General features: G+C 35.1%; 1 protein-coding gene across 3 annotated transcripts in view; it reads right to left on the reverse strand.

The window, feature by feature from the left end:
* klhl5 (kelch-like family member 5) overlaps positions 1-13,195 on the reverse strand; it is a 76,019-nt gene that overhangs the window by 21,316 nt on the left and 41,508 nt on the right. For all 3 annotated transcript variants that reach the window (XM_048197491.1, XM_048197492.1, XM_048197490.1), the window contains 2 exons: positions 2,751-2,887; positions 1,695-1,891 (listed from right to left, as the gene is read on the reverse strand). In XM_048197491.1, the coding sequence (XP_048053448.1) occupies positions 1,695-1,891; positions 2,751-2,887 (334 nt within the window). The remainder of the gene's footprint in view (positions 1-1,694; positions 1,892-2,750; positions 2,888-13,195) is intronic.

Raw genomic sequence — 13,195 nt, forward strand, 5'->3', positions numbered from 1 at the left:
TTACTGTAAATGTTTCAGACTATAAAAGGAGACTTTTGAAACATACACACTGGGGAAAATGGACAAAGCATATACCAAAGCAGAGAGAATGTGTAATAGGAATATGTATGCATATAAGCAACCACCATATGAAAATATTACTCTAAGCTGCATGAAAGTATGGCTATGGATAGGAGTATTTTTGTGTCTATAAGCATGTATATGTGTGTTTAAATGGTAACCTGTTGACTTCCTTTTACTCAAGGATCTCTTTAATATAGTGCCAGTACTAACCAATTATCGAAACTTAAATGTAACATTTTGAAAGAATTTTCATGTAAACACCCATGAAGTTGTATTAACTGTTTGTTACTGTTTGTCTATGTTCTGTAAAATTATATAAAAATAAGGTATTTCAAAAAACAAATAGCTATAATTGCCGTTTTCTGTTCTTTTTATCCAAAAAAAAGAAAAATACATGTGTCTTGAGTATCAAATCAGCATATAAGAAACCCCTTTCAAAGGCATTCAAAATCCATACACACAATTAAAAGTTTTATTTATTGTTAATAATCTTCACATTTAATCCAAGTTATTATTGATGTTTTTAGTTTTAAGCAACTTAAAATGACACAGGTATTGTATATTTGTATATGTGTATATGTGACATGTATTTATTCTAGCAATTACACACCATAGACTAGTAGTTATTGAAATGGTTTTGCTTCAGGACCCAGATTTTTCAAGTGTATTCTCTTCCCTTTTACAAGCTGATAATAACATTTATTTTGCTATATTAACAATGCATTTTAGCATTTTAGAATTTGCATTTGGCATTGATTTCCCTGCTTTTCCTGTAGAACAGATCTGCTAACCAACACGGAAACATATCCCTGGTATTACAAAGTGGACAAGAGAACTGGACATCATCGCATTGTTGGGGGATGGGGGAATAAAATAAAAACAAGGGAAGGAAAGCCAGATAGGAAACAGAGGCACTGATGGAAAATGGAAAGCAAGTTTTCAGTGCAGTCTCCATGACAACCCCCCTGTTGTGAACTGTGGGCGGGCTATTATGGGTTATATTTTCTTGAATGAGTTTCCCTCAGGAGCAGTGGAACATCAAACGCTGAGCGGAAAATTTGCGAAGAGGAACAGTAGCATGTCCAATTAAACACACTTGCCTCGTTCAGGGAACTTTTTCGGCACCAGTGCTTCCACGCCTGTTAAAATGGGCTCAATTGCTCACTCATAAACCCACAAAAACAGGCACAGACAGCCAGATGGACACAGACGCCTATAGATGAATACAAATACGCACGCTCACTGAGGCAGCCGCCCACATAGATGCAATACAAAACGCTGAAGGACGAACAAAAAATACACAGCGTGTCTGTAACTTTAAGCATATCATATGCTTTTGAGTGCACACGCTCGATAGTGTCCTCTAATTCACTTCCAAGTTTTGACTCGGTGAACTGCGGATGATAAATCCTTCAGTATGCGCTTGGTTGGGAGGAGGACAAACAAAAAAGAAAGGAAGAAAAGTGATAAAAGAAGAAAAATTAAGCTGAGAGAGAGGGGTGCTCATTGAAGATAAAAAACAAAGGGGTTTAGTATTCACTTTCCAGGAGTAGAAACTCCTTCTGACTTTGCCAGCATATCTTTTGCACTAATTAAGAGAGTGTGTAACTATTCTTAGTGTGTGTGCTCACCATGGTGTAGTTGTGTGCCACCTTATGGAGGTCCAGGCAGCCCTGAGCATCTGCAAAGGACCGAATGCCCAGACAGTTGGAGGGATGGAGTTGTTTCATTAGATAACTGCAGCAGGCCTGAACCACAGCAGACAGCTGCAGAAGACAGGAAGCTGACAACAAACTCTCTATCGTGTCCTCTCTCAACTCCAAACGCCCTGTAGAAAGAAAGACTGAGATTAGGTGTGTAATTTCTGTTAACGAGTGCTTATTGATTGATTTGTTTAGTAAGCATGCTGCTATTCAAAGGTCTGGAGTCAGCAAGAGTTTCTTTTTGAAAGAATTTAATACTTTTATTTAGCAAGGACACATTCATTTGATCAAAAGTGACAGTAAAGATATTTATTATGTTACAAAAAAGACTGCCATTTCAAATAAATGCTGTTGTTTTGAATATTGGTGATGAGAAATGTTTCTTGAGCACCAAATCAGTATATGAATGATCATGTGACACTGAAGGCTGGAGTAATGATGATGCAAATTCCGCTTTGCCATCACATGAATAAATTACATTTTAAAACTTATTAAAATAGAAAATCTTATTTTAAATTGTGATAATGTCACAATATTAATATTTTTACTGTAATTTTCCTCAAATAAATGCAGTCTTGGTGAGCATAAGAGACTTTTTTCTTTCAAAAACATCAAAAAATCTTACAGACTCTTGTTGAATCTTTTAACTTACCATTTTTATTTTTTTATAATAATAAGTCATTAATATTTTAATTACTGCTAAATGTAATTTTAAAAAAAATTCAAAGTGAATCTCAGTTTTTTTAGACTTTTGAATGCTAAACATTACAACATTATAATTGAAAGTATCTTATTTTAAGTCCATTTTTTGTTTTGTTTTGTTGTTTTTTTTTGTGCAAAATAGTATAAAATTTGAATATCAGCCATAATATCAAAATATTGCCTGATATTTGGCTGATATCTCTATCATTTTAATTTTAATGTGCATCCTTAGTAAGTGTGCATGTATATCTAACCAAAGATCTGTTCCAGATAAACACATACCTGTGTAAGCATACTGTACCAAGACCCATAATGCATCTGGGTCCACGCCCTCCATTTTGACCTCCTCTTGCTTTGCTTCTCGAACATCACTGGTAAACATGGCCGCAAAGTAATCGGACACTGATGAGAGAACCAGTCTAAGAGAGAAAGACAGAGAGAGAAACTGAGATAATACGATATCTCACTGAATGCTCACATGATTTTACATGCTCTCATTTTTATCATATTTTGGAAATATCAGTTTTTTAAACTGTTGCCTTAAACTATCATTTATGAACTTGCTGAAATGTGTAGAGAGTCAAGGGTTAGTTTTACAGAAAATGGTATGCTCCATTTGCTCCAAGGTGGGAACATTTTGTATTTAAGTGTGTTCAGATATGAGACAGGGGAACAGAGAATGGTTTTGGAGCTTTAATGCAAAAGTTGTGAATGCTGCTTGAGCATGAGATGAGAAACTCTGGTCTCCAACAGTTAGTGAGAGAAGCTGGTGCTAGTTTTTAGACTGTTTTTGTAACCTTAGTTTTTTTAATTTTGCTCTTATCCACTGTTTTATGGACCTTTTTGCACTTCCTTGCCTTTAAAGTATTACATTTCTTTTGGAACAACCTTTAAATGGATGCCTGGTGTGATTCTCCTTGTGACTGCTCGGGTCCCTATCACAAACATCCAAATGTAATTTCAATACAACAAAGTAACAACCAACAATAGAAAAAAACTATCATGACGTTGAAGTTTCAGTCAAGAGTGTCATCACGCTTATACAGCTACAAGGTAGTATTAGCTACAAAACCTTATTTGCATCAGGATGAGTAAAGATAGCGTTCAAGCAAAGAAAAGTGTTTTTCTTTACAGATGTGTGTGCCTAATTTGCGGCGCTTGTTAAAACTGAAGCCTCTTAGAACAAGTATTACGGTTTCATATTTTAGTTATTATTAAAACTGTATTTGATTAACACGATATGAAAAACTTGCAGTCCAGCATTAAGCAAAGTAAGCAACAGTCTCACGCTTGCAGGCGCAGCATGAAGTGTAGATTTCGTTTTGTGTGAAAACATGACGGAAGGCAGAGTGCTGAGAGAAATCATGAAAGAATGTATGAATGAATATAATTTAGCATTTTGACATCCTTTTCATAAAATGATTTAAAGGCTGGAAAAGTATAAACTTTTTTTGTCAAAACTTTATTTGAGCATGCAGTACATGTTAGAAGATAACATGTTATGTTGTAATGCACCCATATGTTATTATTTAATGTTTAAAATAATTGTTCAAACAAAAAGTGCAGAGCGCTGATCATTTTATTCGTTTTTTCTTGATTTCAACATAAAACTCTTTTTTTTACTTTTTGAACATTTCCAGCACATTTTAACATCACTGTGATAACTGTGAACATGTGTCACTATAATCGTGATATGAAATCTCTAGTTATGATGCTTTATAAAAATAACAATAGTTATGTATAGAGAACTACAGTATAATATCAGAATCAGAATGATCTTTATTCACCAAGTGTGCGCTTTTCAGGATCATTGGGTACATATATACATACATACATACAGTGCTCAGCGTAAATGAGTACTCCCCCTTTGAAAAGTAACATTTTAAACAATATCTCAATGAACACAAAAACCATTTCCAAAATGTTGAAAATACTAAGTTTAATATAACATCTGTTTAACTTATAACATGAAAGTAAGGTTAATAATAGAATTTGGATTACACATTTTTCAGTTTTACTCAAATTAGGGTGATGCAAAAATAAATACACCCCACAACAAAAACTATTACATCTAGTAGTTTTTATGGCCTCCATGATTTTTAATGACTCTCTCTGGATGGAGAGTGATGCTCAACTTGTCTCTACAGAATTCCCCATAGGTGTTCGATTGGGTTCAGATCAGGAGACAATGAATCACTTTCACCCTGTTCTTCTTCAGAAATCCAACAGTGGCCTTAGATGTGTGTTTAGGATCATTGTCATGTTGGAAAAGTGCACGACGACCAAGGGCACGGAGTGATGGTTGCATCTTCTCTTTCAGTATAGAGCAGTACATCTGTGAATTCATGATGCCATCAATGAAATGCAGCTCCCCGACACCAGCAGCACTCATGCAGCCCCACATAAGGACACTACCACCACCATGTTTCACTGTAGGCACCATGCATTTTTATTTGTATTACTCATCTTTGCAACACAACACAGTTTTGAAGCCATCTGTTCCAAAAACATTTATCTTGGTCACTCCAGAGTATAGAGTCCCAGTAGTCTTCATCTTTGTCAGCATGAGCCCTGGCAAACTCTAAGCGGGCTTTTTTGTGCCTGGGCTTTAGGAAAGGCTTCTTTTGTGGACGGCACCCATGCATGCCATTCCTCTGCTGTGTATGCCGTATTGTGTCACGGGAAATAGTCACCCCAGTTTGGCTTTCTACTTCTTTAGATAACTGCAGTGAACTTGCATGCCGATTTTTTTTCAACCCTTCTCATCAGAAGATGCTCCTGTCGAGGTGTTAACTTCCGTGGACGACCTGGACATCTCTGTGAGATGGTTGCAGTTCCATCTTCTTTTTTTACATTTTTGTACCACTTTTGCTACAAGTATTCTGACTGATAAGTAAAGCTTTGCTGATCTTCTTGTAGCCTTCACCTTTCTGGAGTAAAGAAATTATTTTCTTTCTCAGGTCTTGTGACATTTCTCTTCCATGTGGTGCCATTGCTGACAGCATGAAATGGGAAGGGGTTTTAACACCCTGTTATAGTCAACTGTCTGCTGGACACCTGTGTAATGAATAATTAGACTCACCTGTGGTTGAATTCTTGTTAAATTAGACATTTGTAGTCTAAAATTTAGCTTTGCTCCAGAGACTTTCATTGGGGTGTACTCATTTTTGCATCACCCTAATTTGAGTAAAACTGAAAATTTTGTTCTCTAAGTTATATTATTAACCATACTTTCATGTTATAAGTTAAACAGATATATTAGACTTAGTGTTGTCAACATTTTGGAAATTGTTTTTGTGTTCATTGAGATATTGTTTAAAATGTTACTTTTCAAAGGGGGTGTACTCATTTACAATGAGCACTATACATATATACATACATACATACATACATACACAAGAGAATAGAAAGAATATTTAAATAAGTAAAATTAAGAAAAATAAATTATTTATTATTTATTTATTAAAAACACATTTAAAAAATATAAAGTAATATACATATGTATGTACAGATGTGTGTATTATGTACTATATATACAACTGTATAAATAAAAATATGTATTTACATGTAGTATGTATTTATTGCCTATCTCTCAGGTGGCAAAAACGCCATAAGAGTACTGAATTTTGACTTATAAAACCAGGTAACTGTGAGCTAGATTTTTAAGATGGAGATAGCCTTGGGGAAAAACTGTTTTTATACTTAAATGTTCTACTGCACAGAGATCTGTAACGTCTGCCTTTCGGCAAATTGCAAACAGGTTGCGGCCTGGGTGAGAGTGGGTAATATGCAAAGTGTTTTTCATAAAGAAATGTATTCTCTGATTCTGTTATTTTAAAGGGTGACATGTACACAAAAACTCTTTCAGGTGTATATCAGTTTATATTGTTGTTAATTTGAGAGTTATGATAACATTATTTAAGAGATTTCAATATTGTATAACATGAGTAGCTCTCAGCCACTTTCATTTTTTTTTTAAAGTAGCTCTGAAATGAAATAAGGTTGGAGACCCCTGGAATAGACACTTGTGTGCTGCACGTAAAGCATGATAAAAAAGCTGAAAAAGAAAATAGACAGAAGTGAGAAACAGAGAGAGAGCGAGAGAGAGAAAGATTAGAGTAAGAGACAGGATTTGAGGATCTGTTAACTGAAGCATGGTAAAATGAGGATTTCCTATTCAAATCCAGCTCTGCAGACAAAGATATTCACATGCACACACACTCAGTCGAAGCTTGCGGCTTTAAATCTATTAGACTCATAGCCAAAATGCTAATTACTATATCAAAGAACTGAGAATGTGTGAGTGCTTGTATTACAGCTTGAAAGGAAGGCAAACTCTGTGAGGTTTGTTTTTGTTTGCTTTACATATTAAGTTACTAAGCAATTTTATTGTTCTGCTTGCATGAATGCTAGCTGTGTTTAATAAGATTAATAAAAATTTGATGAGTCATTTACGTTATATACATCAAATCGGATTACCAACTGACAACCACTAAACTTTATGAATGCAATATTAACACTCAACTAGAAATGAATAAAAGATGATTATCACAGAACACCACTAAAATAATCCCAGAGAGAATTGCTCTCTGTTTTGACTGACTCGCTGGTGACTGACAGGAATAAGATCTACCTGAATTCTACCCACGTCACAACAATGTCAAGCCGAAACAGAATTTGTTCATTTATGTGGAATGGATTTACTGTAGATATCATAAAGTGTGTTAAAAGGGGGAAAAAATTGGGAGGAAAAAAAAAAGTTGACATTGTTTATGACAATGGAGGTGTAAGAGAAATTTTACATTAACATTTTACATTAAACACATTAAGCACTTTAAAATGTTCCTGAAAGCATGCGGGGAACAGGAAGTGGTGTAACTCTGAAAGATTATTTGGTTTCATCAAACATTTTTGAAAAATGATCGGACCAAACTTCATACAGTTATAGAATCACCACCATACGCGGTCAGCATGAAGACAAGACCTAGAGGATGCTAAATTGCGAGCAGATTTTTGATTTCTCTAACGGTTTGGCCATGGCGTTGAAACTAATTTATGGCGAGAAAAGGGAAACAGGCAGTGTGTTATAACTTCTGCATACATTAACCTTTTAAGTGGTATGTCATTGTCATTGAGATATTGTTCAAAATGTTACTTTTCAAAGGGGGTGTACTCATTTACAATGAGCACTATACATATATACATACATACATACATACACAAGAGAATAGAAAGAATATTTAAATAAGTAAAATTAAGAAAAATAAATTATTTATTATTTATTTATTAAAAACACATTTAAAAAATATAAAGTAATATACATATGTATGTACAGATGTGTGTATTATGTACTATATATACAACTGTATAAATAAAAATATGTATTTACATGTAGTATGTATTTATTGCCTAACTCTCAGGTGGCAAAAACGCCATAAGAGTACTGAATTTTGACTTATAAAACCAGGTAACTGTGAGCTAGATTTTTAAGATGGAGATAGCCTTGGGGAAAAACTGTTTTTATACTTAAATGTTCTACTGCACAGAGATCTGTAACGTCTGCCTTTCGGCAAATTGCAAACAGGTTGCGGCCTGGGTGAGAGTGGGTAATATGCAAAGTGATTTTCATATAGAAATGTATTCTCTGATTCTGTTATTTTAAAGGGTGACATGTACACAAAAACTCTTTCAGGTGTATATCAGTTTATATTGTTGTTAATTTGAGAGTTATGATAACATGATGCTAAATTGCGAGCAGATTTTTGATTTCTCGAACAGTTTGGCCATGGCGTTGAAACTAATTTATGGCGAGAAAAGGGAAACAGGCAGTGTGTTATAACTTCTGCATACATTAACCTTTTGAGTGGTATATGGGATTTTTATTTCTGTGCCCCTGAGAGTACGGACACACATGGGATTTAGAACGTTCAGTGACATCACACAACTGCCAGATTCAAACTTTGGCTGCGAGATGGACGCCATGCTCAGCGCTTGTCATATATCACAACTTTACAATGTTTTCAGTCACATAATATTTTTTTAAAGGTTTCAGATATTTAAATACACATAAGCACCAATAAAATAATACATTTAGATAGGGCTGTCAAACGATTAATCGCGATTAATCGCATACAAACTAAAAGTTTAAGTTTGCCTATTATATGTGGGTGTACTGTGTGTAATTATTACGTACATATAAATACAAACACATTCATGTATACATTTGAGAAATATTTACAAGTATAGGTATTTATTTATATTTTTATATAATTTATATTATATATAAATACAAATATTTTGTACATAACATATTTCTCTTAAATATATACATTAACTTGTGTGTATTTATATATGCATATTAATTACACACAGTACTCACACATATATTATGCAAACTCAAACTTTTATTCTGTATGCGATTAATCGTGATTAATCATTTGACAGCCCTACATTTAGAGTTAATGTAAAATACACACTGATGTGGAAGCAGCAATAACAATCCATTCCAATATAATTTGTTGATGTTTATTCATATCAGACGCACAGTGGACCTAAGTAATTAAAGTTTCCTCTAATATTCTTCCAGTTCACCAACCACTTATTTGCATGTGTTTCAGGAGAAACTGATGAATTCACCTGCTGTAAATCCGACTGACAGGACTCCGGTGCAAACTAAGATGGCGGCGCACATCTCACGTTATCGATCAAGATTTAAAGGATTTAAAAACAACACAACACACATTCACTTACACATATTTGAGAATAGGAATATCAGATAGTTGATGACATGATAAGCAAGTTTGTGAATATTTTAAATAAAAAAGGAAAACAAAATAAGAGTGATCCATCTGTCATACAGTGTTAGGCCGTGTGTCCACCAGAGCGTTTTTAGCCAGCTGGAAAACGCTAGGCGCTCTGCTTAAAACGCCCGTCTGTGAGCGCTTGAGAGCACTTCTGCAGCGCAGCGTTTTTTTCCGTTGAGACGCTTTGTTGCTATGATACGGAATATCTGCAGCACTGTTACTTATAACTGATTTTGCAGGTAATTTGTTTCAGACTTAAAATGTTGACACAATGTGAAATTACTGTGCTATGTATTTTCGGAGAGCAGCAAAATTAATTTCTCATCCATTTTGTTCCGTTCTCTGTTTGTTGATGATGTTGTACAGCAAGAATGTTGTGACGGTTGGCCGGTGTAGTATTTGTCCCGCCCCTCCTCCACTCTGATTGGACGGCTGGCTAAAAAGTGACAGTGATGAGCGCAGCGTTTTACTCAAAGTTGAACGTTCTTCAACTCGAGGCGACCAGTAAAAAACGCCGAGCTCTCAGCGCTTGAGTGTGAAAAAGACGCTCAGCGGCTCGTTACGCTCCTGGCGTTTAAAAAACGCGGCGCTCCCGTTGAAAACAATTGAACAAGTACACTAGCAGCTGGAAAAAACGCTTAGGTGGACACACGGCCTTATTGTGGCTGCGGTGTGTTATGTGACAAGCGTGACGTGTTGCCATGGAAACAATAAGGGCAAATGTTCTAAAATTACGGTTGCCTTAAAAAAACTCACTCAGCTAGAATATTTTAAACTCACGCATGAAAGGGTTAACTGATTTTGATGAAACTTCAGATGCGTTCGTTGTAGGAGGCCGATGGGCAAAACCTTAGAAATGGGCAAGGAGGAGAGGCTCTATAGCGCCACCTTTTGACAAAAGTTGGGGGGTTAGTCTTACCTACAGTCACCAAATTCGGTACATATATTACAGTTATTAGCTCCGACCAACAAGAAGTCAGATATTTTGGTTTGAACATAGATTTTCTGAATAATCAGGCTCTGCGTTTTTAAGTACTTCTTGTAGGAGATTCAGGCAATCGCCACCAAACTTGGTCAACATGAAACAAAGACACTGAAGATGCTAAATTGTGAATGATTATAGCATATCTTGAACAGTGTTGCCATGACAAGGGATTAAATTAAAGACAAAAAAGGGAAACAGGAAGTGTTTCATATCTTGTGAAATCATTATTTGATTTAAATTCAATTAAGATTGTATGTTGCCCGCCAGGCACAGGTTTCTTTAAGCCACCGGGGTGGCGGCGGTGCTGGGGCTTGGGCCCGTCATCGCTGCTTGCAGCTATATTTTCCTTTCTAAATAATATTAAATAAATAGTCTATTGCCATGTAGTAATGTCACAAAAAGGCCCTGCCCCCAAACGGATCTGATGGGAAAATTTAACTACTTTACAAGTAGACAATTTTGTATACATTTGTACATTTTAGTTTGTATGGAAACGTACAATGTTTGCAAAAAGTAAGCACGAAAGTCCAGCCAATGTTGCCAAGTCTGCGGTTTTCCCACTGAATTAGGCTACTTTTACGCGGTTGTTTTTTTTAGACCACGGGTCGAAGGTTTTTACCATTGGGAACATGATTTTTACTGTGAAAAACCAATTGAAAAGCAATTGGGCTGGTTTAATTATGCAAACTTGGCCCACCCCTAAACATAACATTCAGTGAGCTATAAGGAGATTGTTTGAAAACGTATGAATGAGATCGTACAAATTCCAATGAATTCACCAAAAAATAGTTACAAATTGCCTTGAGAAGCTGTTGCCACCCCACACTTCAAAACTTGCTCCTGCACCGCTTTAAGTGAGTATATGCAAAAGCAGAGATATGGAAAGGATGATGCTGTTAATGGTGAAAACTCATGCAAGAATTATGATGAAAGAGGAGCAATGAAGGGAGAGAAAAAAAGACAAAGAATGGGAGCACAAATGAGGCTTTAGGAGTGAAGCGGGGAGTGAAAATGCATTAGAGCCTGTGAGACTCATTTAGCAGCAAGAGTAACACTCAGCATTTGCACTCTGCCACTCTTCTTCACTATCTCTTCCTGTTCTTTCATCACTGAGCAGATTTTAAACCTTTCACTTTACACACAATAATCTAGCAGTTCTCTGCTGTTTTTACTCATATTAGAGTATCACTGAATAACTGATTCAGCTTTTTTTGTATGCTCTTTCTCATAGCAGCCTGAAAGTCTGTGTGCTAAAGCAAGATTTTAGGTAAGCATTTTAGGTTGCAGATGGCGTTCTAGTTAGAAAATGTACAAAGGCTATTCACTATACAGGGTATGTGTGTGCATCATTATAAATAAAACACCAGCAAAATCTTCCAGCTGCCTGAGGCAGCCTTGCAATCAGCAAATCTATGTCATCAACAAACATGTGGAAACAACACAAAGAAGAAGATAAAATAATGAAGGAGAGAAGAGGATGAACAGATCAGAGAAGAACTGAGTTATGGAATGCCAAGGTGCTGCTATTTAAGAGTGATTCTTCAATTAGAGGAATTTTTCTGTCCCCTACTATGATTTTGAAGTAAAGAAGGGCTATCAAAGTTAACTTAACATGTGATTAATACATTTGTAAGCTATTAATGAATTTATTCAATTTGACAATATAATGGCTACGCTTTGTTTCATGTATTAGAGACAGACCATCTTTATAGGTATTATATATATATATATATATATATATATATATATATAGCAAATGGAACGTTTAACAAAGATAAAGTCATATGCAGTGTTTGTATGGTGGAATTTAATTATCAGCAAACTTTCCACGAGTGCAATAGAGTCATGCACACAAATGTTGGTGTGAAAATTAATTTCCTGTGTGTTCTGATACAGATTGATAAGTTCCCACGAGTGAAATACAGTCATGCATATAAATGTTAATATGAAAATTCATTTCCTGTTTGTTCTGATGCAGACTGAGAAATACAGCTGTTTTCTTTACAAGTAAAAATGTTATTGGAGAACATAATTATTACACATATAGGCCTATTTTTACTTTGAACCTAATGCATTAATGTGTTCATAAAAACATTAAGATTAAAAAAATAAATAAATATTTGAATTGATTTACAGCCCTATTTTAAATAGGAATGTTTTTCTACAAAACAAAAATTCTAGATGGACAGATTGCAATGCATCTTTAAACTTTTTGTCTCTATAATTACTTTTTCATAAATTTTCTGCCAATCTGCAAATATGCCAGAGATTGTTTGAAGATCTTGTAATTTACTGTAAGAATTTACAAGTAAACTTGCTCTCATGACTTGAGAGTAATTTATTGGGTGTCATTATAAACCAGTGAATTTTAATAACTTTTTAAAAGTTCAGAATTACATGACAGCTTGCTAACTTGTTGTGTTAGTAAATACAATGCAAAAACTGAAGCATTTCCATTACCATAACAATATGAAAATACATATCATATATAAAAAAAATAAATAAAAAATGTTGTGGTGTGCATAATTTGTGTATGGAGGACTGACTTTTCATGCACTTGATGCAATAAAATAACAGACTAAAAAAAAAAAAATGGAAAAAAGAACAAACTCTCTTAGCTGGATTTAGACCCAAAAAACTAAGCTGGAAAAAAGCAAAAACCACATGAGTGGAAAGCTGTGGAACGGTGGGGGGGGAGAATACAACAACTGTGTCTGAACCAGTCCATTTTATTTCACTTTAATAAAGATCACAACATAAAATATTCTTTTCACATGCAACAAAAGGCAAGAATATATCAGATCACAAAACTCTGGACTTCTGGTTGTACCTAGGATATCTAAGTCCACTAAAGGAGGGAGAGCATTTTCAAATTTGCCTCCTAAACTCTGGAATAGCCTTCCTGATAATGTTTGGGGCTCAGACTCACTCACCCAGTA

Source organism: Megalobrama amblycephala, linkage group LG7, assembly GCF_018812025.1.
Source record: "Megalobrama amblycephala isolate DHTTF-2021 linkage group LG7, ASM1881202v1, whole genome shotgun sequence".
In the NCBI taxonomy this organism is placed as follows: domain Eukaryota; kingdom Metazoa; phylum Chordata; class Actinopteri; order Cypriniformes; family Xenocyprididae; genus Megalobrama; species Megalobrama amblycephala.